This window comes from Pavona decussata, unplaced genomic scaffold, assembly GCF_977016875.1.
Source record: "Pavona decussata unplaced genomic scaffold, jaPavDecu1.1 SCAFFOLD_186, whole genome shotgun sequence".
NCBI classification, from domain to species: Eukaryota; Metazoa; Cnidaria; class Anthozoa; order Scleractinia; family Agariciidae; genus Pavona; species Pavona decussata.
Window position 1 is genome coordinate 115,406 of NW_028145595.1, and position 25,376 is coordinate 140,781.

At 39.7% G+C, this 25,376-nt stretch overlaps 2 protein-coding genes across 4 annotated transcripts; both read left to right on the top strand.

The window, feature by feature from the left end:
- Positions 1-1,023: 1,023 nt before the first annotated feature.
- Positions 1,024-11,846, top strand: LOC146462508 (very-long-chain enoyl-CoA reductase-like). Of its 2 annotated transcripts, XM_085085474.1 has the most exons (15): positions 1,024-1,153; positions 2,987-3,037; positions 4,576-4,627; positions 4,991-5,035; positions 5,152-5,232; positions 5,357-5,379; positions 6,019-6,131; positions 7,094-7,199; positions 7,359-7,375; positions 8,259-8,314; positions 8,958-9,001; positions 9,465-9,522; positions 10,132-10,220; positions 10,750-10,795; positions 11,406-11,846. In XM_085085474.1, exons 1-15 carry the CDS (start codon positions 1,148-1,150, stop codon positions 11,531-11,533), a joined length of 915 nt encoding a protein of 304 aa, XP_084941600.1. In that variant the 5' UTR covers positions 1,024-1,147; the 3' UTR covers positions 11,534-11,846. The 2 variants fall into 2 exon arrangements, with proteins under 2 accessions (XP_084941600.1, XP_084941601.1); XM_085085475.1 differs by lacking the exon at positions 5,357-5,379 and having other exon boundaries at positions 5,152-5,265; positions 6,029-6,131; positions 11,406-11,604.
- A 951-nt stretch (positions 11,847-12,797) lies between these two features.
- Positions 12,798-23,141, top strand: LOC146462509 (uncharacterized). 2 transcript variants are annotated; one of them, XM_085085500.1, is made up of 7 exons: positions 12,804-12,848; positions 17,937-17,974; positions 18,571-18,683; positions 19,407-19,603; positions 20,734-20,842; positions 21,510-21,657; positions 22,463-23,141. In XM_085085500.1, the coding sequence occupies exons 1-7, from the start codon at positions 12,812-12,814 to the stop codon at positions 22,661-22,663; spliced, it is 843 nt and encodes a 280-aa protein (XP_084941626.1). In that variant the 5' UTR covers positions 12,804-12,811; the 3' UTR covers positions 22,664-23,141. The 2 variants fall into 2 exon arrangements, with proteins under 2 accessions (XP_084941627.1, XP_084941626.1); XM_085085501.1 differs by lacking the exon at positions 17,937-17,974 and having other exon boundaries at positions 12,798-12,848.
- The last annotated feature ends 2,235 nt before the right edge of the window (positions 23,142-25,376 follow it).

Genomic DNA, 25,376 nt, shown 5'->3' on the forward strand with positions numbered 1-25,376 from the left:
GAAGAATCTTTATCGACGTGATAAATTCCACGATTTGTTGACTACTTCTTCTGAGATCACAAAGCAGATTAGGATGTTTACTGCTGATTGCTGAAACCCCCAGCTGAGTTAATATTTCGCTTTCACCAGTCTGGCCCGCGAACAGACGTATTGTATATTTCCCGTTGACGCACCCAGCATACCGTAAAGATTCTGTGGAGGTTCTTTATTTTCAGGCAACGAGAGGTGGTTGGGGGGCCGAGGAGTATTTCAAATCAAGAATTCTGAACACTGGTAACTAGCTTCTTTATTAAAATTTACCTCACAACCAGACTTCACTGACCGAAACATACAAGAAATGGGTCGTATATCCAATTTTCTCTATAAACAATTTACTGAGTGCATGATGTCTTGACCACTGGTACATGGAAAGACGAGGGTTTTTACACACAACTAAAAAGAAGCCTGTAGAATCGTCGGAAAACTGGCTGAGTAATCTGCGTCTCTCTCTAGAACTTCTGGAAGCACTGTGAATCTCAAGATAAAATATCGGCTGTTTCTCAAGTTAGAAGTCCCTCCCCTTCCAAGGTTTTCCTTCGAGTTCTCTTTCCCCTTCTGCCACCCTCACCCCCAAGGTAGTTTGTTTGCAGGTTAGCGCGCGAGACCAGACCTTCCTAAGGGGAGGGGGGGAGGGGACAGAAAGGGAAGGAAGGCTCTCCCTTTCAACTCGTCTCCCATTCCCCCTTCGAAAAGCCTGATACTCATAATCACGCGAGACCAGTGGTTATCCAAAACATTTTGTTTACCCGTTTACTGATTTTAGAAAAAGAATAAAAACTGTTGTATAGTTTACGGGTTATTATGCAGGACTCGTGGATGTAAAATTTTTTTAAAGAGGGGTTTTCAGTCGGCGTGAGCTTCACGTGAGGCCAGGGACGGGTCAAATTAGAATCAGAAATGTTTGAGAAATAAGGCAAAGCTTTTCGGTGGAGTTGTTGTACCACATGACCATTACATGAACATACACCGTTTCATTAATATTACCGCTGAATGACCGCGCTCACCTTGTCACGTTGAGTCTGTCACGTTGCGAACTTTGGAGCAGCTCTTTGCCCTAAAAACTGCCTTTTCCTTCTAAAAACAGGAGACGATCGTGGGTTTGATCACTATGCAGGTAAGCTTAATACTTTTACTTTACTTTGTACCAGGTTGGCTTTGGAATATTTGCGCACACTGCATTTGAAAACTAGTTTTCAGTATACGCCTGGATTGTGAAATGGCGCTCATCTGGCTCTGTTAGTGGGAAATCCTCTACTAAAGATCACAGAGTTTTAAATGTTTAACTTGTCCATATTTGTATTCTTCAATCAGTAACCGAAATGGTTTCGCTATACTGTTGTTTTCACTCTTTGCATCGTGTTGATCTCGATGGAATATTCTTAAGTTAAAATTAATCATAAGCGTAAACAGGATTGGATAGCACATGTTAGTTATGACAGTCATTTGCACAGGTCCAAAAGGTACATTTAGTAGGCCTTCAATATGCACAGTTCCAAACTTCCGTCTCTTTTAATTAATTTTTCTCCCTGGTGTAGTTTGGATGCATTGAAAATTCTGCAGGGAACTAAACATGCATGGATATACGGGCCACTGAAGTTACAACATATGAAACTATTATTTCTCTAAGAATCAATTTTGTATATATTTATACAGCTTTTTCGACAGAGGTTGTCAAAAAAAAAAAAGCGTAAAAGCGTACTCGACAATGCCAAAAGATAGTCTGGGAAATACCCAATAAGTTTCTATATAAGCTCAGAATCCATATAGTGCCTGCCATCTCAAGTCTTCGCTATAGTCGGTCGAGGCACTATAAGGCATGGATTCTGAGCTTCTATTGAAATTTATTGGGTATATGCCAGACTATCTTTCGGCATTGTCGCGTATGCTTTTACGCTTTTTTTGGACATCCTTTGTCGAAACAGCTGTTTGAACTCAAGTTGGTTTTGAGTTGTTGTACAATGATATTGAGTGGAATGATTGTTTTATAATATACTCAGCCACGGATAAAGTGTTGTTGCCAGAATAATTATGGAGAAAGTAACAAAAGAAAAGTCCAGTTTTCTTTTTCTGAGTTTTTAAGTATGATATAACAATAGTTTACTGTGCTGTAGACGTTAAAAAGGAAACCAGTGAAGTGGCTGAAAACTATGATATCCTTTTAATTAGTTGTTTATTATAATCTGGGATGGCAGGTTGTTAAAGATCCAAAGTGGACTCTGTAGAAATTGTGGTAACATAGCCCAAGCTGATTTAGGTTTTCTTGTGGGACAAATTCTAAGCTTATTTCAAATACTTAAAAGGTCTGCAATATAGGGTAACCTATTGATCATAACAAGCATGCCTGTAAAATCAGTAAGGCTTATGTACTTTGGCTCTTGGTCAGACGGTCATTGCATCCACTGTCTACAATCAGCAATCATGATAGGAATAAAAACTTCAAAAATTTACTCGATATAAAATAAGCATGGAGCAAATGTGTATTAAAATTAACTTTTTGCAATAACACTTTCTCACACACCTCTGGGAACCATTGTCAAGCTGACCACCGCCAACTGACTCTTTTATTTCTCAAACCAATTCAGCCTAACATTATACGTAACGTAGGCAAAAATACAGTAATATTAAACAACAGACTTAAGCTTAGTAAGACTCTATGCTGACAATTTTAAAAAAGAATATCTAACCAACAGAGTGTATGTTATCAACTCAAAGAAAGGGTTGGGTGGGAACTGGAGCTCTGAAATATATGTCAGCAATGGCGGACAGCAACTGACAAACAACACTCAGCATGTAACTCAAAAAACAACCCCTCGGGCCCAGGCCCCAGCAGTGTGCGAGAAAACATTTTCCACTTTTTCATTCCTCAGCCAGTGGAAAATACAACTTAATTTGCCAACAATAAGCAAAATATATGTTGACCTACACTTTGCATTTTATTCAATCATAGGTGGATATTTTTCACTTCAAAAGCCAGAAGAAGCTTTGTACCCTTGAAGCTGTAAGTCACATGTTTGTCATTCCTTCACCCTTTTAGCCCCAGTGGTGACCAACATGTAAATTCGCCTTACAATGTCGCAGGGCTGTCAACCTCAAACGTCTTCAAATATGGAGAAAATGACTTCCCCAGCCAGCAATAACAAAGCGCCTTACAGAGGCGTCGCATCAAGGCAAAATTCACAGGTTCAGTAGGGGAGGGGGGGAGTACATTATACAGTACCAGAAACAACGCTACACATTTCAGATTTTCTTCGTCAATTGTCCAGGAGATTACAGACATAAATCTGGAGACCGGGAGATACGGTTCAAAATGTGGAGACTCCAGGATTATCCAGGAGAGTTGACAGCCCTGATGTCGCTGCTTGATTCAACATTTAAGTGAGGAGAATAAAGGAAATAATCACCAAAGATGAAATGCCTTGATTTTTAAACAAATTCTCCCAACTAGTAACATAAAAAATATATGGAGGACAGTGAGGAGAATGTACATGTTGATATTAGGGCTGAAAAGGTTAATAAGATATTGACAACTAAGTTGGTAATTCTATCACCAGGTAGCTATATTTTGGCAGATTCTCTCATGGCTCCAACTGCTTCTTTGGCTGCCCTCACTGATCTCATAAAATTATGCTTTTAAAGGGACAGTATCACGCTATTTTTAGTAACACATTGAAAATCGGAAAGACGCTATTTGGTTGATAGCAGCCAAGATATAATGACAAAATTCCATTAAAAGACTATCAGAAATTATGCAAAGAAACTATCCACGGATATTCTCGCCGGCAGATGACCAAGATAAAGGGGGGTTCAAATTTGAAAACATCTGGCGGACGTTTTCAAATTTCGCTGGTGTAACGCACTTAAAATCGCCGGTTGTACTATACTTTGGTTCAACCTTTCGTCTTAGAATCGCTATTAATATTTCTTTAAATTAGCGATCGAGAAATTAATTAACACAGTGTTCAAAGTTTAAATTTAGTGAATTTTGGCCAAAAATCATGATATCTCCCATGATACTGCCGATGGTGCCTACTATTGTTACTGCGCATATGTTGTGCTCATCTTAAGATACTCGAGTTTCCTGTTGCTTTTGCTTGCTAATACAGGGATATTTTTGCGCAGTTTAAAACTATGAGGAGATAGCAGAACTTAGCAAGCGCTTCTGGTATCCAAAGAGAAAATTGGGGGTAACCATGCATTTTTTAGAGAAAATAAAGCTTCAATTTGGAAAAAACGCCATACATCGCTTTGTATCTTACTATTTTTTAGAATAATTGTCGCTAAGTTATCTCTAAAAAATGGGTGGTTACCCCTAATTTTCTTTTTGGATTCCAATAGCCCCTGCTAAAATCTACTTTTCCCGCATAGTCATAAACCGGGCAAAAATACTTCTTTATTAGTAGGCACCGTTCTTAATTTGCAAAATACATTATCAGGGTAGCGTTTTCTGAGAAGCAACAAGTTTTCTGAGAACGGAGCGCAAAGAAAACTGTTACTTGATATTTATAACAATATTTACTTGATTGTTTTCTTGTTAAGTTGGACCCAGCTGCTACTATTTCTGATGTCAAAAGAGAGTACCTTAAGAAATGTAAGTACATGTACATGCATTGTAAAATATTATGGTGCATCTTTTGGTTAGTACATGTACAAGCATTAATTGGCTGAGACGGCATGCGGGGGGCTGGTTGGGGGGGGGGGAGGGGTGGAGTAAAATTTTCAAACCAGTTAAATTTTCTTTTCCTTTTTGCAGTATTCAAATTACTCTTAAAATCAAACTGGTTTGAAAATTTTTAAACCAAAAACATTTTGCACCAAATTACTCACTACTTTGTGATGGCAGCCATCTACTGTACATGCATTTTAAGGCCTTGTGCATACTGAGATGTTTAATTACATTTTAAACCTAACTTGTATGCATTGTTGAAACTCGTTTTTGCCATTATTTATTCAGTTCCTGCATATTACCCTGAAAGACAGTCATTTCGTCTTGAGCCAAGTAAGGACATTGAAACAGTAAATAATTATTTAATACTGTTCAAGTATTCAGTGGATGTTTTTTTTTTAACTTGTCTGACATTTTATTTGTTTGCAATCTCTTTTCCACTATTTAAGGAGGAAAGTCTTTAAAAGATGAGGACAAATTGGAGACCTTAAATGTTAAAGATGGAGGCAGATTATACTTCAAAGACTTAGGTAGCATTTTATCATATATTTCATATATTCTGTGTGTACAATTTTTCTACCTGCAAGTTCTCAACATATATTTTTAAATAAATGTTGTTATTGAGACAACTTTATATCACTTTGGTATTTTCAGGTCCCCAAATAAGCTGGAGAACAGTAAGAAACATATTATTTTTTTATTAGTTTGGTTGTAATAAGTGAAGTGCTGAGAGTATAACCGTCTCAGTTGAATTTCACTGACTGAATATTTCGGTTTCATTTTTCTTGAAGCCTGGAAAAAAGCCCTAAGTGACTTCTGATAAATTGCTAGATTCTCCTTCCAATTTTCATTGTATTCGCTTGTGAAACGAAAGGAGAATTTGACCTTACATCAATATTCACTTAGGGCCTTAATCCATGCACCCCTTCAAGTGTAAACCAGCAAAAGAAATATAATAATAAAACAAATAAAGAAACACAGCAATGTTCTCTAACTAAATTGAAGGCCTCATGCAAAAATTCATACCCACCCCATGGAAAGGTCATCGGAAAAATTCCTAGTGGGGGGTGGGGGGGTCTTAAAAGTCAAAATTTCAGAAGCAAAGTATGAAGCTAAACTGGAGTTTCCTGGAGGGAGGGGAGGGGTGCAGAACAATAAACCTTTCATGGAGGATGGATATTTTCTGGAACCACACAATTTGCTTGACATTGACAAATAATCTAATATTTATTTTAACGTTAAACTTAACTGACCATGTGTAGCACAAGAATTGTAATCCTAGTAGAACTGTTATTTTTCGTTTCTGATATTTTCAGGTATTTTTAGCGGAGTATGCAAGCCCTTTAATTTTGTACATGTTTCTCTATCTCCGACCCTCCTTTATTTATGGGTCTGGTGCAGCAAGCAAACCTTATGCTCCTGTTGTGCAGTAAGTTCACTCTTTCCTTGTTTAAAGTTAAAATCTAGTGTTTTTTTTTTTCTGATTACCCTTCACTTTCCTTGGATAGTATGTAACACATAATAATACATCATTATAAAAAAATATTCCATCACATTTATTTCATTGCGCATATGCCACACATTGACATTCAAATCCCAGCAGTATGCAAGATGTTTGTCCCATGAACCTAGTTTAATGAGCTTAGCTCCCACAAGTCTCCTGTAGCTCAGTGGTAGAGCATCCGAACTAGTAATCGAAAGGTCTTAGGTTCGACTCCTGATAGGAGCACTCGGATTTCTTTTTTCCGAGTATGCCTGCGTCACTTTCTGGAATAATCATCATTCTCATTCATTCACCAGGCTGGAAATATACCATCACATTTCTTTCATATACCACTCGTTCGACATTCAAATCCTAGCAGTATGCAGGATGTTTGTCCCATGAACCTAGTTTAATGGCCTTAGCTCCCACGAGTCTCCTGTAGCTCAGTGGTAGAGCATCCGAACTAGTAATCGGAAGGTCTTAAGTTTGACTCCTGATAGGAGCACTCGCATTTCTTTTTTCCAAGTATGCCTGTGTCATTCACTGAATAATACATCATTCTCAATCATCTTCATTGCTATGTATGACATATTCCAAATTCTATAATATTTTCTACCCTACCAGGGGTTTTATTAAGATTTGGAACGGATAGGCAAAAGGTTATTGCACCTTGGAAGGAAAGCTGCATTGTATGTTGCATATAGCCAGGCAAAGTCACTAACATGCTAACCACTGGCCCCCCCCCCCCCTCCCCCCTTCCCCATGCGGCGCATCACATAGGGGAAGTGCCTACTCAAATAGAGGCACTAAATTGAGAGAGATGGAGTATAGTATTGGCTGAAATATTGTGCATGAAATAACTGTTTTCTTTTGGGAGTAGATTACTGTCCCTTTGGTTTCTCTTGCAGTATTGCTGCAGTATGTTGGTCTGGGCATTTTGCAAAAAGATTGTTGGAAACAATTTTCGTTCACCGATTTTCCCATGCAACAATGCCCTTCTTCAATCTTTTTAAGGTAAGAAAGTTTTACTACTTATTTATTTGGATTCTTACTTCTTGTTGGGTGATCTTGGTAAGGAGACAGGAGGGAAAGAAATGTGCAGTAATAATTCAAATGAACTAATGTGTTTTTTTTTTTTTACTTTCCTCTTCCTACATGGAATTCTGTGCACAGAACTGTACTTATTATGGGTAAGGAATCATTAATTCATTTAAAAGTAGAAGCTATTTTTGTTCTTAGTAGAACTGGATTATGTCTAGAAGTCTGAAGATTCCCCAACTGAGTTCTAATATTATTCATAGTTAAATTATGATTCTTCTTCTACAAGTTGTAAATGTCAAAAGTTGAGGACACAAAGCTCTCAGAACTCAGCCAAGTTTCTTTTTCTCAAGGTGAAAACTTGTTTTGAAGCTGTGTGTCCTCAACTTGATACTTTTATCTGGTAGAGGAATCTGTATTAGTCTACATATATTCCTGACTCTGTCTATATAGCCCTCTCTCTCTAATTACCCTCTCCCCATTTTACACCCTCCAGCCAACTCCCCAGAGCACCTGAGAATTTAGATATTTAATTAGTAAATTGACTGACATTTTTCAATGTAAACACATTGTAACTGTAACTTTAAAACATTTTTGTCATCACCTCAGACCAAGGTTTTATCCAGAATGGACGCCCTATTCATAGTCACTTAAACTCAATTTTAGTCGAACATGTGGAAATAAAATTATTGATCACAAACACCTACTTTTTGAGAAAATTCATTGAAAATTGAGCCAATCTCTTTTTAAAAAAATTATGAGAGATACAGATAGGCCATTTGGGTGCTCAATTTAAAATTTCTGGCCCGTGAGGTCCCATTATGTTGACTGTTGCCTTGAATCTTTTCTTCTTTGTATATCTTCCTTTGATCTTGTATTTCCTGTGCACTTCAAATTTGGACTTGTAACTATTGAATTATTGAGCCTGCCACCCACCCCTCCCCCTTCCCTTTCTTATAAACCCCCTGGGGGTCAGGTGAAAAGAGGAAATGCAGCTTTCCGCAGAGATGATGACGATCTTGATGTGTTTTTCAGGGGTTATGGCGTCTTCGTTGGATATTTTATCAATCATCCTTTATACACACCACCAAGTAGGTTTTTCTTGTTTAATAATGCTTTTTTTCTTACTTAATGATTTTTCTGTTGTGTTCGGTGTCATTTTCAAGTTGTTTGTGAATTTAAAACAAATTGCTAACAATGCAATTTTAACTGATAGATGTATTTTTTCAGTGAGTGACACAGCTTTACTCAGTAAAAGAAAATCCAAGTTCTCCCAACAGGAGTCGAACCTAAGACCTTCCGATTACTAGTTCGGATGCTCTACCACTGAGCTACAGGAGACTCGTGGGAGCTAAGGCCATTAAACTAGGTTCATGGGACAAACATCCTGCATACTGCTAGGATTGGAATGTCAATGTGTGGCATATGCACAGTGGAATAAAATGTGATGGTGTATTTGGTGAATGAATGAGAATGACGTATTATTCAGTGAATGACACAGCTTTACACAGTAAGAGAAAATCCAAGTTCTCCCAACAGTACTTAGTCGAACCTAAAACCTTCCGATTACTAGTTTGGACGGCTCTACCACTGAGCTACAGGAGACTCGTGGGAGCTAAGGCCATTAAACTAGGTTCATGTTACCCGTACAGCTGTCAGTTGTGGTTGAGAGGGGCAAGTTGCACCTTATGTTTCTAATAAAAATATATTTCTCGTTATTTTCGCTTTTTTTAGTGTTTGGAGAAGCCCAAATTTACGCTGGTTTAGCTCTGTTTTTGGTAAGTCGCACATTACACACTTGTTATCCTCCGTCACACTTTGTATAATTCGGTATTTATTGACGCAACCAAGTCAGTAGTGGACGCAAGGTGAAATATAGAAATCATGTGCAGTGTTTCACCGTTTTTTGCGGCGTGAAGCTTATTTTTCTGTCTCATCGTACTCTAGCCTGAATCTCAGTGGGTCCGAGGTCGCTTGCTAGGGCGACCTGCGCCGTTTGCAACGTCTTAAATGGTTGGTAGAGAGGACAAAAGAACGAACAACAGAACAATGCTCCCAACCCTAAAAACAATGTAGCTGCAGGTTATCAGAGTCCAATAAAAATAGAGCTTTTGAAAGGTGCAGGTTTATACTGCGCTTGCTGACCTCTCCCTCAGCGAGAGACCTCGGACCATCCGAGAATGAAGTTAATTGTATTCTATCCTGCTAGGAAACACTTACGTTTTCCTCTCTGTTTACCAGTTCAATGAGTACGGCAACTTTGTCATCCACTGTGCCTTGCGGGATCTGAGGCCTGCAGGTTGGTAATTTACATTGTGTTACAGCTGTATTTGAAACAGGGTTCGATTTTTCCCCGTACTGTATCTGTTGTCTTACAGATCATATCAAGATGTTTTACCTTAAACTTTGCATATGGGTGTTTCCGACTGTTTTTTTTTTTTTTTTTTTTAATGTTGGATCTTCTTTGAGTTATAGCCCATAATTTATGAAAAAAGCATGTGGGTCGCGTATTGACGCCAAAGTGCTGCAAAGGACTAAGTTAAATTTTTCGATGCGCTCCAACGAGCGTATCAAAAATCGTATAACTTGTTAACGCTCTGGTACTAAGAAATTTATACCCGGAAAAAAAGTTTTGTTCCGACCAAAGGAATTCAAACGAAACTCAAACAACAAAGTGCCCCTAGCTCGTGAAAACATCGCTCGTCCAGTCAGTTAATGGATCTGTCCCACGAACTTGAATGGTGCTTCGAATTTTACCATTTTTATCTCCGTGCTTAAATCTCAGTATCATTGAAATAAAACACACCTTCCCTGTATGATATGGGTGGCATGTTTTAGACCTGTCCCCAGCATTTTTAGACTGAAAGAAATACATGTAGATACCTAACTTTTCTAATCTCGTTTGCAGGTTCCAAAGAGAGGAAAATCCCTTACCCAACATCCAATCCGATGACCAAATTGTTCGCGCTTGTTTCCTGTCCGAACTACACATACGAGGTACTAAGATGTAACTCCAATAAACAATCACCATAGAGACTCCATCGTTCACCATTCCAACTGAACAAGCACGAGGATGTGTCTGAAAAACACATATAAATCACGCGATAAGGGAACTTCAACACGTAAATCTTTAAATTCAGATTACTTGAGCGACTTCGCGATTATTTCAACTCATTCAATTTGCACAGTACAGGAACTAAATTCGTGCGGCGACGTGTACCATTTGCAACACCTTATACATGGTTGGTCGAGAGAACAAAAGAACGAACAACAGAACAATGCTCCCAATCCTAGAAACAATGCAGCTGCGGGTTATTAGGGTCCAGTGAAAATAGAGCTTTTGAAAGGTACACGTTTACTGAAATTCCTGGGAATGGCCTTCAATTCACAACAGTTTACGTTGTTGTTGTACAGATCCTGACGGCTGCAGCCACTGTGTGTCTCACCGATAAATCGTTTCTCTCTTTTTTTTTCTTTATTTCCTTCCGAGACCTGGAAATTGAAGTTACGTTTTTTTCCTTTTTAGGTTGGCTCTTGGATGGCGTTTTCTGTGATGACTCAGACGTTAACAGGTACCGTAAAAAAGCACAATAAAACGCGAAAGCCGCCTCGTACAACATAATAAACAGCACCACAGGAAAGTACTGCTCAGTAGCTTTCATTTGAATGGTAACACTTTAGGATTTCACCCACAGACTCGAAAGTTAGAACCACCTTGTACAGCATAATAAACAGTACCACAGGAAAGTACTGCTCAGTAGCTTTCATTTGAATGGTCACACTTTAGGATTTCATCCACAGACTCACAAGTTAGAATCACCTTGTACACTGAGCATGATAAACAGCACCACGGGAAAGTACTGCTCAGTAGCTTTCCATTTGTCGGATAGTTAGGCCTTAGGATTTCATCCACAGATCCATAGAATCGCTTGTTCAGCCTAATGTGCAGCACCACAGGAAACGACATCTCAAAAATGGTCCTTTTAGCGCTCCCACATAGGAATTGAGTCAGTGACTCGTGTTAGAACCACCTTGTACAGCATAATAAACAGCACCACATGCAGGAAAGTAGCTTTCATTTGAATTGTAACACTTAAGGATTTCGTGCACGGACTCAAAAGCTGGAACCACTTTATCTGGTTTAGTAGATAAGTTCTAATTGTTATTCGCCTTCTTTTGCAGCTGTCCTATTTACTTTGTTCGGATTCTACCAGATGGCAGTGTGGGCAATGGGCAAACATCGCAACTATCGCAAAGAGTTCAAAGATTATCCAAAGCGAAGAAAAGCTATCATCCCTTTTCTGTTATAAAGAAAACATTTCATATTCTCGTTATGCGTTCGTGACGGACCAATAAAGAAATAAAGAAGTGATCAACCCCAGTTTTAATTACCTTTTGAAATCCTGCTGTCGACCTTGTATGACGAAACCTCCTAACGCAGCTTGTCACGCAATTCCTATTCCAATTGGGGATAGAGTTGCGTGACGACCCAAAGAAGGTATTGCGTGACAAAAAATGAACTTTTTTCAAATCAGTTCTGTTTTAAATGCGAGTTTGTTGTTGTTGTTGTCAGTTGTTTGTGACATGAAATCTCATATGAATAAAAGTAACAAAAAGATGTGATATCTGTTTTGTTTCACCGGTGGCACTCTGAAGGATTGACCATGGCTAAATAAATTATGTCAAGCATGAAATAAAATCCCGGGGGGAGGGGGTTACTTAAGAAAGTTGTTTACGGCCCGGAGGGAGGCGTCGTCCCAGGGCACAAACCCTAACCCTTTTTATATACCATCTTTGACAGAAAAGGTAACCCTTTGATTTTTCTTCCATAGAAACTGGTACCCTTTCTCGTTCGTACAGTCAAATTGAAACACTGCATCCCTTTTTAGACTGTTCGCAGCCCCCCTATTTTTCCGTGGGGAGCGGAGTTGGGAGGCTTCCCCTCCCCCACTATACTAACACCCTTTCCCGCTCCCCTCGGGACCTCCCCTCGGTAGTTTAGACACTCTCCCCAGATCGCGCTCGCTATTATAAACCAAGATGGCGGCGGTTCCATCGAAGCTTACCGGTCTCGAGAATCCCACGGAAAAATAGGGGGACTGTGAACAGTCTAATCTCTTTTCGGTAGGTCTGTTGTTTGAGTCGTTTTGGAAGTACCTTTCAAATATCTAAACGCAAGGCTCTTGCTAAATGGCAGTTTTCCTTACTCTTGTCTATACTTCAGCTCTTGTGAAATCCCTACCCTTTATATGCTTCCAGTCTGAAAAAGGTACCCCTCACGTACGCACCCCACCCCGTCTATCTCCAAACAGCCCCCAATTCTAATTTGGAGATGACATTTTTTTATAATCCTCTTCTTCTTATGTTTGAAAACACGGAAAAGTACTTCAAAACTCAAGCGCACCAATAAAAGACATAAGTTATAAATTTTATTTTTAAACCACTGTAAACTGCACCTTCAACGGTTAAAAAGTATTATTGTCCTTAATAGCCCAATCCCCACCCCCTACTCTCCTCCCCTCGATTGATCTAATGCTTGGGATACCGCTGTCCCTCTTTGAGTAAGAGCCCATAAAGTTCCGTGCAAAATGGACGCTTCCAAGGAGATCAAATCTATGAAGCTGTGTAAGTAACTGATTAAGCAGTTAATTTGAGAATTATATTAAGGGACAACTTAACTTTTCTTTTAAGGCGGTCGATTTCGAAATATGGTTTCGGAGCCCTGACATGACTCGACACAACCCTCCCAACGAGTCGTCGGACGAGCTTACCTTTCGCTCGCTTCTTCAAACAGTTCTGCCAACCGTTTATATGAATGAACTCAAGATTTCACTTTTCCTCTCAGATGAGCGAGACAACTCATGGAACCCTTGCAGTAAGGCAACTTTTCCTTATCAATAGTTTGATTCGGCCACTGACCCGAGACGATACAGAACAAAATACAGCTGAAAATAAAATGCCACGTATTTACTTGAGCTCCAGGTTTTGGGTCTACGTACAATCGCATATTTATTCACAAGAAGTGATAGTTATTAGAGATATTCCCACAGTGATAAATAAAGGATAGAACGACTCAAAGATATATAATGACAGCAACAGAACAACTCGGTTCGGAGTGGAATGAATATTTAATTATTAAACTAATATTCTATAAACAGTTACTGGAGCAAGAATGAATCGAAGTTTGACTATATTCAGTCGAATTAAACAAATATATACAAAGAGGAAGGGGAATTGAGGATTTAAATATTTCAGAATCATCTTTGCGACCTTTGTCTCCGTAAAGCGAGCAATTTTCATATGCATGAATGCTCGCTTAGTATAGTCTCCTTCGCAGCCGCTCTGGCCGGAGACGGCAGGTCTATTCCGGAGGTGAGGGGTGAGGGGTGAGGGGTAAGGAGTGGGGGTGGGGGGTGAGGGGTGAGGGGTGAGGGTGGGGGGTGAGGGGTAAGGGGTGGGGGTGGGGGGTGAGTTTAACAGACGTGGATCTAGACTCTCATTTACTCTCATATATGTTGACATTTGCAACCATGTTACTCTCCAAAGTCTCACGACGTTATGGCCGTACCACGTAACTCAATTTACATACATCGTGTATGTCGATACTTTGACATTTGCAACCATGTTACTCTGCCAAAGTCCCACGAAGTTACGGCTAAATCTTCAGATGATAGGCCACCCTCTTATTTTTTCAAGTAAATAACTAGAGACCCATGCCTTAATTTTCTTGAGGGGGATACAAGTCAAGATGTAATCCATGCAGGTTACTTTCACGGTATCATATTGGTGCGAGCGAAAACTGAAAAAATTACATAAAAATAGAAATGTCATCGTAATTGCATGCAGCAAAGGACGGAAATTTCCTCCTGTGCATCCTCGTTCAGTATAGTTCTGCTTGTAAGCACCAACATGACTACAGTGAATACCACCACTAACATGAGATTCGTTGGCTTGTGTACATTATTAAATGAATTTTTCGCGACACGTGAATTTCGAGATTTTGAAGTGTACATCGCAGCACTTGACTTTGGCCAATTTTCTAAAGGCTTGCACGGCAAGTCACTTAATTTAATTTTCGTCACTGAATTTTCCCGTTTTCACGAAATATGCAAAATTAGAAAGTGTCGTAAAAAATTTATGTGCTAAGTTTGTTTTTCGAATTGAATTGATAATTTTATCGTCAGCTGTAATTGTTTGTGTCACTGAAGTCCCAGTACACGTTACTTCAGCTTTATTTACGCACGTACGTTAAAAATTTTAAGGACCAATCTTATCAGCGGCCAACCTCAAGCTTTACTCATTTGGACGATTCGACCATTGAAATGCCTTAATCGGCAACGGCAAATACACTAGAGCTTATTGTCGTGAGAGTTATCTCTCGAATATAAGTGATACCAGCATATTTTAGTTACTAAAAACATGTTTGTTGTTTATTTTTATGTTCCGTCTTCTATTAATGGAACTCTGATTACAAAGAAGGGAAAAACGGAAATATGAAATTAAAAGAAATTATAAACTGAAGGCAGTGAACTTTTTTCTTTCTTTTTTCTCTGATCCTAGAGAAGATTAGAAATGAAGATTCGAAATGTAACATGCTCAAATCCCAAATACAAACGAGAAAAGGGAAAAACATTTTTTCCCTGCCCACCAAAAAAAAAAGGGGGGGTGAAGGAAGGAAACTGCTCGCTAGTTAAAGTAACGATTCAACAAAATCAGTCTAGATTCCGGTTTTTCACAAGCCACTTTGGCAAATTCATAAAAGTTAATCCAGATTATTTACAGTTACAGTTGTGTTGCAGTTTTAAGATTCCGAATTAATATGAGAAAAGAGGGTTCATATCTCAAGAGCAGAACGTCTGTTTGTGTAATGACAATAACGACATTTGTAATTGTATCATGACAATAGCGACATTTAGTAGTATTGACGCTTGCTCCACTTAGTATCATTGACAAACCAGCCTAACAACCTGTTTTTCGAAGGCCATATGGTAAATGATTAACCAGGGAAAGTTTATTTGTATATATAAAGTTACAGTTTTGTTACAGTTTGAAGAATCAAAACAAATATGACGTCTGTTGTATCATTTAGTCGATCCAAGATCCAAGATCCAAGATCTTACGAGTCTCAAACAAAAAAGCAATACAATAATCGATAGCCACAGTTTGGATTACTTTTATGTGTTTGTCGAACTCAATAATGTTAAGGTGGATCGCAGATCCCGACAGCTCGCGCCATGAACAAATTAAACGTACCCTCACCCCCCGAACTCGTGATTTCGTGTGAGATTGCAGGATGTTCGTTTATCACGTATATGAGAGTCTAGATCCACGTCTGTTAAACTCACCCCCCACCCCCACCCCTCACCCCTCACCCCTCACCCCCTCACCCCCACCCCTCACCCCCTCACCCCCCACCCCTCACCCCTCACCCCCGGAATAGACCTGCCGGCCGGAGAGCGTTGCGTGACTCCGGCCCTAGCCTGCGGATCTTTCAGGTTTTATCCTGCTTGATGAAAATGTAAGAAATGTTTCTAACTAGAGAATTGACACTGGTCTGAACACTTTCGCCGCTAATCTTTTATCGCGTGATTTAGGTGACTCTTGATTATGCGTGACTTTAATGAACGATCCTTTAGTGATCGTTTGACAGCTTAGGTGTCACGGGTGTCTCAGGTGTCACGCGGATCATTTTGTTTATCCTTTGTTTCGCCGTCGTTTAGTTCCTATACAAGCTACAGAGATCCACTCTTCAGGTACAATATTTCGCGTTTGTTAGTAAGTTCCATTTTCGGATAATTTTCCATAGATTTTGCCATCCTATTTGTGAAGCTTTAATAACTTTAGGAAAAATTCCATAACAATCGTTATAATTTTGCTTTCAGAATCCGTCTTTGACTAATGATTAAAGAAATCTTGATGCGTTCGTGACCTTCGTACCGGACACCATCTCTATCACACGAATTTGACGTCATTTCAAAACCTAGTCTGAAATGTCAGCCGTCTCCTCCCCCTAACCCACAGGGGGTTTTTGCTCCTCGTGTGGTTCTCTCTCTTTTTTTTAAGCGGCCATCTTGAGAATAATGTATTTTTCGGCGAGTGGCACAGGTATACTCGGAAATAGGCAAATCTGAGTGCTCCTATCAGGAGTCAAACCTAAGACCTTCCAGTTACTAGTTCGGATGCTCTACCACTGAGCTACAGCAGACTCGTGGGAACTAAGGCCATTGATTGAGGCCATTTTACGAACGTTTGGTTCTTATTGTCCGATTATTAAAGCTGTTAGAGTTCCTTCTTTGTGCCGTTCCTGTCTCCTCAACACTGGTGTTAAATTTGATTTTGTATTGTGTCTGTATTCAATAAAGTTATTACTTATAAAAAAAAATATATACATGAACGCTCGCTAAAGTTGTCTCGGGTACCCGAAACCATGTCATGAGCTCTTAGTGATGAAGTCTAGCCTTGCCCCTCCTGTGTTGCGAAGTCTCGGCTAAATCAACCACCCCTCCTTGTACTTCAACGTTGAACACTTCAACCTCTTTTTTAAGTAATGTTTAAAACACGAGTAGCACTGTTTTATTGGGATTTAAAACCACGAGGCACAGCCGAGTGGTTTTAGACCCGATAAAACTGACGTGCTGCGAGTTTTTTGAACGGCTTCAAAGACATTCCTGGAAAAGCGTGTGTCAAGAGAGTTCATAACAATGATGCTTTTGTGAACGTTGGAAATTAGCACACGAGAAAAACATTAAACACCGCGTACTAATAACAACGAGGTTTTAGCAGGCTTTAAAACCACTGGACGTGATGTTTTATCGACCATTTGATAGGGAAATGGGCTTATGAAGTATTAACGAGTTTTTGAACTGGGTTTCGTTAAAACGCTCACCTGAGGTCAGCTGAATCTATAATTCTTTACTTAGCCCCTAACTAGCCCCCCTCAAAAATTCACAGGATAATCTACGTGAAGTTTCCAAAATGACAGAATTGAACCACACTGCTTCTCAGTCACCATAAACCAATGTCTCGTTTCGTCCTGTTCTCATTACGGCCAAAATAATTTGAAAGGGCTCCTAGCCAAAATCGCCACTAGAAATTCAAAGGCGTATTCAAAGAATTTATCAAACATAGAATCGAACTTCCCTTCGCGTGAAAATCCCAGCCCGACTCGATGACGGGATTCTTCAAAGGCAAGTGTAAATAAAGAGTGACAAGCCTGCGCGACTCCCTTAAGCAAAAATGTAAAGTCTTGTAGAGATCAAGGCCCGGTTGTTCGAGAGCCGATTAGCGCTAATCCACAATTAAAAGTTAACCGAGGTTTTCATATTGCTCGTTTAAACTGGTTTTAAAAGCTTACTTTCAGCTAGTGTTAAAGAAAAGTCTAAATCAAAACTGAGGGCCAAAAGTTTTGGAAGAATCTAATTAATTAATTAGTCATTAAACTCAAATCAAAGTTCACGTTAATCCAGGATTAGCTTAAACGGGTTTTGAACAACTGGGCCCTGATTGAGCACGTGAAGAAATATTCACTTTTTTTTTGAAACGTCACACTTTTTCGAAATTTTAGACCATTATACTTTGTGGTAAATATGTGTTGAAAATTGTCCGAAACGCTTACCACAACTACTGCTTTTGTACACTCAGATATACTTTTTTATCGTGTTGTTATTGCACTCAGATGTACTAATTAATTATTATTTCCTTGTGCATTTGCAGATGACCACATTGACAGAGTCAACAAGGAATTAAAAGAGGTGTGCTCCTCTTGTTTACTTGCAGTCTTTTGAAGGAGGGAGAAGTAGGGTAAAGAGCAAAGATAAAAATTGTTGAGCCATGCAAGCGTGGCCAGGGGGCGAGAATGCCATGTAGTGTATCCCATGGGTATCTCCTGAATTTTATTAGGTCTGTCTTATGGTTTATAGATAGCGCCCTTATAATCACTTGAACGAGTTATGTCCAGGATTGAAAGCTGTCGCAAAAATGTGCTATATTTGCGATTTTTGTTAACGAACAACATTTATTTGCATTAGAGGCAAAATCCTTGTTAGTTTTACTAAAATTGTGTTAAATTTTTTTCTTTGTCCGTTTTTTTATTAAAAAGTTAACAAAAGTAACAAGGATTTCGCCTTCAACGGCAAATAATTTTAAATAGCAAATCAATATTGTTTATAAAATTACAAACATAGCACATTTTTGCGACAGCTTTCCCAATCCTGGACATATAGGTGACTTGACCGGGATGTGCCTACATGTAACTAAGGAAATTTTCAACTGGAATAAAAGTTAGCGAAAGGTTTTTAGCTTTTTTGGCTGTCAACACTGACATATAAGTATTCCTTAATTCTTCCAGCTTGGATACAATGACGGGGATCCCTTAAAAGTTGAAGATCTCTCCAAGTTTGATCAGATGCATTATTTTGGCACCCAGGCTATTGACAAGGCAGTAGAGGCACTAGGAATAAGGTAATGTGATCTAGAGGCTGGCAAGTTGTGCATGCACACTTTGATCAGGACGATATAAGATCGTGGAGGCCTATCTTCCCTAAATGCAACGCCGCCCGCAGTTTGATGTGGCAGCCGTCGTGTTGTGTCTAGTCTTTTTTGATAATTAATGTATGCGTTCCCCTTGTTTTATGTATTATTTTAAAAGTAAGGGGACCACTGTTATTGGCTCTTGTTGGAGTGGCTCTCCTGCCTGAGTGTCGTCTGTGTATCTATTTCAAGACAAAGCTCAAACAATAATAATTCAGGCTACTGTACTCCACATGGCCGCTAGCAAATAAAAATATAAATAGGGAGCTTTAGCAACGACGACGGTGACGGGCAACGAGATCGTCGGTAAAGCAACAGGCTTACTCACCAAAATGACAACTCTGCACGCGCATGACACTTTTTGGTACATTTCTTTGCCGTCACTGCACGACTAGCACGTGAAATTTCCTGATAGGACATTTTATGGAGGACGTTACTGAGCACGCGACAACGAATTTCATTGTATCTTGGAGGATGCCACTCCACCCCTCCCCTCCCCCATAACAACAAGGACAATGAAACCGAAGACAGCACCACAACTTCTTAAGCCTAGTTTATACCATGGTTAGAAGTCCATGTGACATTGTTTGATCTAAGTGTGCCATACTTGCAATCACAATACTCGATACTTTCTTCACTATTGCCTATATTCAGCTCAAGCCACCAAATCCTTGATGTTGGCTCAGGTCTTGGTGGACCAGCCCGTCACTTGGCTCACACAACTAGCTGTACTGTCACTGCACTTGAGCTACAAGAGGATCTGCACGAGGTAGCAGAAAACCTGACCCAGAGATGCAATCTAGAGCAAAAGGTGAAGCATATCACTGGGGATTTTCTGCAAATAGACTTGGGTAGGCTCATAGAGATGAATGGTTGAGAAACTAGTGAATTGTTAGCAACTGATCTTTGGTACTGCTTCATAAAGGCCAAACCAGAAAAGTATGACGCCATGATGAGTCAATTCTGAATTGACTGAATTGAGTGACTGACTGACTGTCTGATGGACTGACTGACTGACTGACCGACTGACTAACTGACTGACTGACTTACTGACTGACTGGGTGAACTGACTGTTGACTGGCTTGACCGTCTTACTGACTTACTGACTGACTGATTACTGATTTGACCGTCTTACTGTCTGTCTGACTGACTGACTGACTGTCTGTCTGACTGTATGACATACTGTCTGATGGAATGACTGACTTAACTAGAAGACTGACTGAAGGATGGGTGGACAGACCAATTGACAGTCTGGCTAACAGACCTGCAGACTTTGTATACCAAACACTGAACTGACTAAATGAATTGCTGGCTGGCGTTGGCCAACTGATGAACAACCATCAAGTTACTGTCCTACCTACTAACCATCCAAACAATTCACGGACTCTGACAGTGGCTCAATAATAGCTGGTCACATGACCGGTAGATTGACTTTATAATGTCTATTTATAGAATCATTAATTAAGTGAAAATAGCTTCTACTGAAAGCATGACTACCTGACTGACTGACTGACTGATTCACTAACTAAATGGTAGACCGCCAAACGTTCTTTTTATCTCTTGACATTTTCCTGAGAGGAAGACCCAAATCAGTCACCTAACAAAAGCTTAAACGCAATAAAAAACGAATATGGCGTCGATGCCTAGAGTCGAACCCGGGCCACATGGGTGGGGAGGTGAGTGCTCTCACCACTGCGCCATCCCTGAAGTGCAAACTCGCAAGAGCGTGAATTCTCGCACGCGTCTCTCCCTTTCCATTCCTCAATGTCTGCTAGCATTTCATGCAAAGACTACTAGTCACATTTGTGTGATATAAGGACCGAGGCAAAAAATACAGACTGTTGTCTATCAGAAGCGTTATCCTTCATTCTCTACTAAGTAATTTAGAACACTATCAAAAACAAACCACAGAATGCAATCCGGGGCCACTCTTTCAGACTACTTGAAGATTTTAATTTAGTATATCTTTTTTTTTTGTCAGGAGCTGACAAATTTGATTTCCTTGTCTCTTGGCTGGTGTTTTTGCACATTGTGGATAAAAAGAGATTGTTTCAACAATGTTGTCATACCTTGAGACCTGGAGGAAAAATGTAAGATTTTTGCATCTTTGATATTTGGCTTGTCTGACCATGTAAACTTGATTAAAGCTACTGAGCAAACGGATGGACCAAAAACGTAATTTAACGGTGGTTATATATCAAAACCAGACTTCAGGAAAGTTTGTACTTTCCTGTGGTGCTGTTTATTATGCTGGACAAAATCGTTCTTTTTAATTTTAGAGTCTGTGGATAAAACCCTAAATTGTGACTATTTCGGAATGAAAGCTACTGAGCAGTGCTTTCCTGTGGTGCTGTTTATTATGTTGCACAAGTGCTTCTAACTTTCGAGTTTGTGGATGAAATCCTGAAGTGCTATGATTAAAATAAAAGCTACTGAGCAGTACTCTCCTGTGGTGCTGTTTATTGTGCAGTACAAGGCAGGCCTGTAGGCTGGGGTGGTTTTTTTTTTTTTTTTTTTTTGGGGGGGGGGGTGGTCGGACGAACCCTTCCCCCCCCCCCCACTGCCAGAAAAGGTCCGCTAGAATAAGCCAGCTTATACAGATTTCAAGGTTTACTTATCTCATCTGTAACTAACTCAAAGTAAGTACATTTTCCAATACTTTTTAATTTTTTGTCTACTTTGATTAACCTATTTTAATGGCATGGCCTAACATATATTATACGTATTCCTTATTTAAATGAAATGATCTTCTTTTAGGTTCATAGAAGATTTCTTTCAACAAACTGGTATAACCTTGACGGAAGAAGACAAAAAAAGTTATGAAAGAGATCTATATATGCAGAACCTGCCAGAAAAAGACGCTTACATGAGCCTTCTAAAGGAAGCGGGATTCACTGATATTCAGGTTTGTTTGGTTTGTTGATTGTTCATACATGTTTCGTTGATTTTCCGCGCTATAGTGCCGCAGCGTTGCTCAATCCGAGCTTGAATTGTTGCTGGATGCGTTTTGGTTTCACTATTAGTGTGGATCGATACCAGTTATTTCAAATCGATTCGATACCAATACGATAATCACCGATATTTGGCGTTGTTTTCGATACAATTTTGTGACGTCATTATCCAAGACTTTTCTGTGATGTCATCACCTACACTCTAAAAGGACCCTTGATGGATGGTAAACACAGCACAGCCATAGCAAGAGTGTTTCAACTTTAATCCATAACTAAATATCCCTTCTCTTCCCGCCGCACCTGTTAGCCAGACCGCCTATCCGTGCAAATTTTTGTGCCTGTTTAAGAACCAGATAGTCTACGTTTTGGAGTCGTACTAGTAAGATGTTAGCACCTCGCTTGAGTTTACTGTACAACAATCACTCAAGCTGTTCTGGTACAATGCTTGTACGGGACCAAAGTAGGCTTGTGCAGTCTGAACTGTGGTCTCCCTCGCAGCCGTTTTTTGGGCTGTCACGCAACGCTCCCGGACAGCCGGGGGAGCGTTGCATGACAGCCCAAAAAACGGCTGCGAGGGAGACTATCTGAACCGGTACACAACCAGGAAACTGTTCTTTTCCTCTGACGCGTACCCTTGCCATATTTGTGGGGCATGGTATAATGGCTCATACACGATGGCCGCCAATCCAATCAAAACTCTAGAACTGAGTTATCCAATGAGTCAGTATTTAATAATTGTTGATATTCGTTTGGTTTCAGTTTGAGGATCTCACCAAGGATTTCCTCTCGTTCGTTTCAAAGCGACTACTCGAGTTCAGCCAACAAAAGGAGCGCCATGTCCGAGTGATCGGCCAAGATGCCTACGACGGTCTGCACTATTTCTATACATCAATTAAAAGACTGTTTGAGAAAGGCCTTGTTGGAGGATGCCGTATAATTGCAACTAAGCCAGCGACGTAACTACCTCTACTTCGAAATTTGGCTACGAGAAGCTCTTGAAGGGATTATTGAGAGAGATTAACACGTGAACGCGCACGAAAGTTGCCATTCACCGGCGCGAAACGCGTGTCGCGCGTCTCGTTACGCGCGTTTCATTTAATGCTTTGAAATCTTCTTCTCTACACTTCTAAACAATTCTACATTCCAATTCGATCTGGAAAGTGTCCCCAATAAGTGCTTTGCGCTAAATGCATTGACACTTAAATGAAGTGATTTATTTATTTTTATTTCCTCGGGGTAGACGCCTTTTGCGCGTGTTCACGTGCTCTTGTCGCTTTACTAACCATGTTCCAAAGGAGCCTATCTTTAGCGCCCACATCAAAAATGGCGGTCATGTGCGCCTTTATCTTCTCTTTCCGATTAATTTTATTTTATCAAATGCTCCGAATGTATAAAACAATCAATATTTGTCTTATAAATCCTCAAAGGTATTTTGAAATCTTCTTGTCTACGGTTGCCATTTATATTCAATATAGATTTATTGGTCAGTAATCCAGCTTTAGAACTCATCCTTGAGGCGTCTAGGCGACATAAGGTTAGGAGGTCAAGAAACAAGGCAACAGCCATCCGTTGTAAGAGGGGTACAGGGATCGGAAGTATGACCTTTCTTCTTGTCGATTGGGCATAAAGTTACCTTAAAATTCCGAAAATAAGCCCCGGGGTTTATATTTTTCAAAGGACTTTTTTGAGGGGCTTATATTCGGACGGACTTATTATAGGAGAGAAATTTGCGTTACAAAATTGGCTTGGCTTATAATTGGAGGGAAATTTGTGTTGACAATTTTTCAATGTGCAAATAATAATATTAGGGTGTTAACTAGAAATTCGGGGAAACGTATAAACGGCCTCTGAACTTTAAACACGACTGCAATAAACTTTTACATTGAACATGCAATACCGAGCATACCGTAAAGTCATACCAGTTTATAGTTCATACCGTAGTTTATATATACTGTAGTTTATACGGTAGCTCAAAGTTCATAGAAATCTAACGTGTGAAAGGTTTGGTTTATTTTGTATTTGAGGGTGATTCCCGAATATAAGACCCCGTGGGTTATATTCGGCGGGGCTTATTATAGCAGCTTTTGGGTGTTTCAAATTTGGAGGGTTATTTGCGAAATTTTGCGTTCTCCTCTTTATAGTGATCGGGTGACTTTTCCACCCTTGCAGAAGCGAAAGGTAAAATTTTAGTATTTTAAAGGGCCACAAATATAGGCTGTGAACCGGTGAGGCTTCGCCCCGAGGTCCAAAGCCTTACCCTAGTATATACCATTTTGGACAGGAAAGGTAACCCTTTCTTCTACCTTCCATAGGAAATGTTAACCCTTTCACATACCTACAGTAGAAACACTATCTTTTTTCGTTGGGTCTGGATTTGTTCGAGACATTTTGAAAGGCCCTTTTAAATACCTAAATGACAGTTTTCCCTACTATTTTCTATACTTCAGCTCGTAAAATCCCTTCCCTTTCATGATATGTCTCCATCCTGAAATAGGAATCCCTTTCGGGGGTAGCCTCCCCGTATAGTCTATTATACTGGGTACCCTCCTCCCCTCCCCTCCTCCATGGGATCGAAAATTCGCGTGAATGATAGAATCATACCCCGACCACCCATGCACGCAGGGGGGAGGGGGGTGTTGATTAGTAGCGAGGGGAGGGTAGGGAATAAGAAAGGCCTTGGAAAGTAACGAACTTTCCTGGCCACCCCTCCCTAAAGGAAGAAGTTGGTTAGTAGTGAGAAAGGGTGACGATGATAAATCGAAAGACTTTGAAAAGTTAACAACCTTTACGGGCAACTTTTGTTTTGTTTTATGGACTTTGCATTGTGTGGATTTCAATGCATCTCCCTATGGAACATGTGCAATATAAGTATTAAAATTATTTATTATTATTATTATTATTATTATTATTATTTATTATTATTATTATTATTATTATTATTATTATTATTATTATTATTATTATTATTATTATTATTATTATTATTATTATTATTATTATTAGACTTTACGTTTTTAACAGGAATTTCGAGAACTCCCACTGCATGAAAGGTGATTATTCAAAACCTTGTTGGAGATAATTAATGAGGTTCTCCAACTGCGACAATGAAAAGGTGAGAAGGTCAAGGAGAAATGCAGGGGGAACAAATTCACGTAATTCCTTTTTCAGAGGTAAACTCTTCGTGGTTGTCAATCTTTGCGAAATTTCGTAGATAAGTTTACTTCAGGTGGGTTGCCATTGAGCCGTTGAATTTGCCAGTTGTGTCAACTCTGTGATTTCTTTTGTTTTGTTTTGTAACGCCTGGGGGAGGGGGTTAATCTGTTTAAATCAGTGCGGGGTGTGTGATTTCAGGCCGACTGTCACAAGTCGTCGTGTTGGACAGAAATAGTAATGTAATTGCGGGCATTTACAAGCTCTTTGTTGAAGCTAATGGTAGGCACGAAAAATGGTAAGATGCTTGAGATCAAGCAAATTATAGGTGTATTAGCGCAAGCTGTTGACAAGGTTATATTCAAGGAATGTCGCTTAAGACCCTGAATCAAAGACCAACCGACTCGGAAAGAAACTGAAGACTTGCGTGTATAATCGCATTTTTGCCTTCCAAGGGCGTGATCTATTTACACAGTAAACAAGATTTCAATCATACCTTACGCCTGCCAACATGGAATAGCGA

Coding starts and splice junctions, on each gene's coding strand:
- LOC146462509 (XM_085085500.1), top strand. CDS start 12,812: ATGGACGCTTCCAAGGAGATCAAATCTATGAAGCTGT. Junction 17,975..18,570: donor TCAACAAGGAATTAAAAGAG/GTGTGCTCCTCT, acceptor TAATTCTTCCAG/CTTGGATACAATGACGGGGA. Junction 21,658..22,462: donor CGGGATTCACTGATATTCAG/GTTTGTTTGGTT, acceptor GTTTGGTTTCAG/TTTGAGGATCTCACCAAGGA.
- LOC146462508 (XM_085085474.1), top strand. Junction 8,315..8,957: donor TCCTTTATACACACCACCAA/GTAGGTTTTTCT, acceptor CGCTTTTTTTAG/TGTTTGGAGAAGCCCAAATT. Junction 10,796..11,405: donor GATGACTCAGACGTTAACAG/GTACCGTAAAAA, acceptor CTTCTTTTGCAG/CTGTCCTATTTACTTTGTTC.